We start from the raw sequence: 1,783 nt of genomic DNA, 5'->3' as shown, positions 1-1,783 counted from the left end.
TTATTATTATTATAAATCACATAAAATAGATGTATACTTTGCTAGTTAAAAAAAGATTAAAAAAATGTTTTACATTGGACTTCTTTTATTTTAAATATTTTCATCACTTCCAGAGTTAATTATTTAATCAGCCTAATGTCTTAAGCAGGTTCAATATTACTAAAGTAACATTTATTTAAACCTTTAAAGTAAACATTGTCATGAGCTAATTGTGGATAGCAGAATTTATATTTTTTTTTACATAGACACCCACGCACACGCGCACACACACAGACACACACACACACACACACACACACACACACACATTTTTTAAGTCCTTTGTACATCCCACTTAAGTGTTGTGGTTATTTTAAATATAAAACACACATAAAACATATAACATTATTGAAATAGTTGTGGCTATTTCTGGACAGTAGGATAAACCCTGTGGGGCACATTTCATTAAATATCAGTTTCATGACTTTGAGTTTATATGCAAATAGTGTTGATTATCTTGTGCTATGATTTATTATTTCATGTTTTTTAAATTATTTCTTTTTTTTATTTTCAACATTTGAAATGAGCAAACATTGTCTCAAATTTGATTGTTGAGGATTCTGAAATTTAGCTTTAATCTGAGTTCAGGACATTTATATTAACATCCCCTTTTTATTTATTATTCGAAAATCTGAATATTATAGAAACAGATCAATAAAACCTTTTTTATATGAAGTTTAGTTTATCTTAATTAAGGAACACTTGTGTCTCCTTCCCTCCTCAGGACTTTCAGTATGTGACTCCTACACCCATCCAGGCCGCCAGGGCGGGGAACGCCATTCATGCCTTCTTCCTTTACCGCAGGAAACTCAACAAAGAGGAGATAAAACCTGTACGTTTATTCACGAAAGTACTTTGTATGGAAGATTTTCTTTATTTAGGTTTATTTCTGCTGTTGCAGCAGGTGTTCTCCCCACCAAATATCCATTTCTGAGACACCAGAACTTTTTCTGCTGTGATATTAGAATTCTATTAAAATGTTATTTGGTTGTCTATATGGGTCCTGAGTATGGTCTCTCTTTGATATTTGCTTGTTTCTTAGTTTCTGGGGGGAACAGATGTTGACTTGTTACAGACATCACCATCACATCCTCATCCCATGTTTATACCTCTTCTCTCTCTCTGAATCTTTTCTTTCTTTATCTCTTCATTTATCTTTCTCTTCTCACTGTTAAAACTGTGTACTCTTAAATCTGTCTCCTGCGTCCCTCTGTTTGTTTCTTTTCTCCACACCTTTGTCTTCTCCTCCATTTCCCAGAGTCGCATCCCAGGCACTGTCATTCCTTTGTGCTCAGCTCAGTGTGAGAGGATATACAACACTACACGCATTCCTGGGGAGGAGACTGGTAAAGAGACAGATTAAAACACTCATGTTTAAACCCAGAGGGCCGGCGTGCAACACAAGTCGTTCTGAACAAAAGCATCCCATTTTAAGCAAAGAAAGGTCTGCTCTGCTAGCACACAAACTGCTGGTTGATATGACCAGAAACAAAAACCTAAGACTTTGTGAAAATGCCGTTGAGAATAGCAATCAGAGCAGGTGGTGTGGTTCAAACAGTGTGTTCGCCTCACTGTTTCATTTTGCTTCTCATTTTTCTACTTAGTCCTCTTGACTGTGATCTGTCCAGGGTTCTGAAAGGGGTCTGTCTTTAACTAATATCTTCTTTTCTTCTCCTTCCTCATTTCCCCTCTCTCTTTATTCCCATTATTCTGTCTCTCCCTGGTCCCCTTTATACTCATCCCA

The 1,783-nt window shown here is 36.1% G+C and overlaps 1 protein-coding gene across 2 annotated transcripts in view; it reads left to right on the top strand.

Moving 5' to 3' along the window:
• Positions 1-1,783, top strand: part of LOC107097221 (carnitine O-palmitoyltransferase 1, liver isoform-like) — a 22,187-nt gene that overhangs the window by 11,592 nt on the left and 8,812 nt on the right. The window contains exons 8-9 of one of the 2 annotated variants that reach the window (XM_015394286.1): positions 764-871; positions 1,298-1,385. In XM_015394286.1, coding sequence (XP_015249772.1) covers positions 764-871; positions 1,298-1,385 — 196 coding nt within the window. The remainder of the gene's footprint in view (positions 1-763; positions 872-1,297; positions 1,386-1,783) is intronic. The other variant, XM_015394287.1, reaches the window with a different exon arrangement.

The sequence above is a fragment of the Cyprinodon variegatus genome, unplaced genomic scaffold (genome assembly GCF_000732505.1).
Source record: "Cyprinodon variegatus isolate N-32 unplaced genomic scaffold, C_variegatus-1.0 Scaffold679, whole genome shotgun sequence".
Taxonomy (NCBI): Eukaryota; Metazoa; Chordata; class Actinopteri; order Cyprinodontiformes; family Cyprinodontidae; genus Cyprinodon; species Cyprinodon variegatus.
Note: the sequence above shows the minus strand (reverse complement) of the source record. Positions and strands in the feature narration are given on the sequence as shown.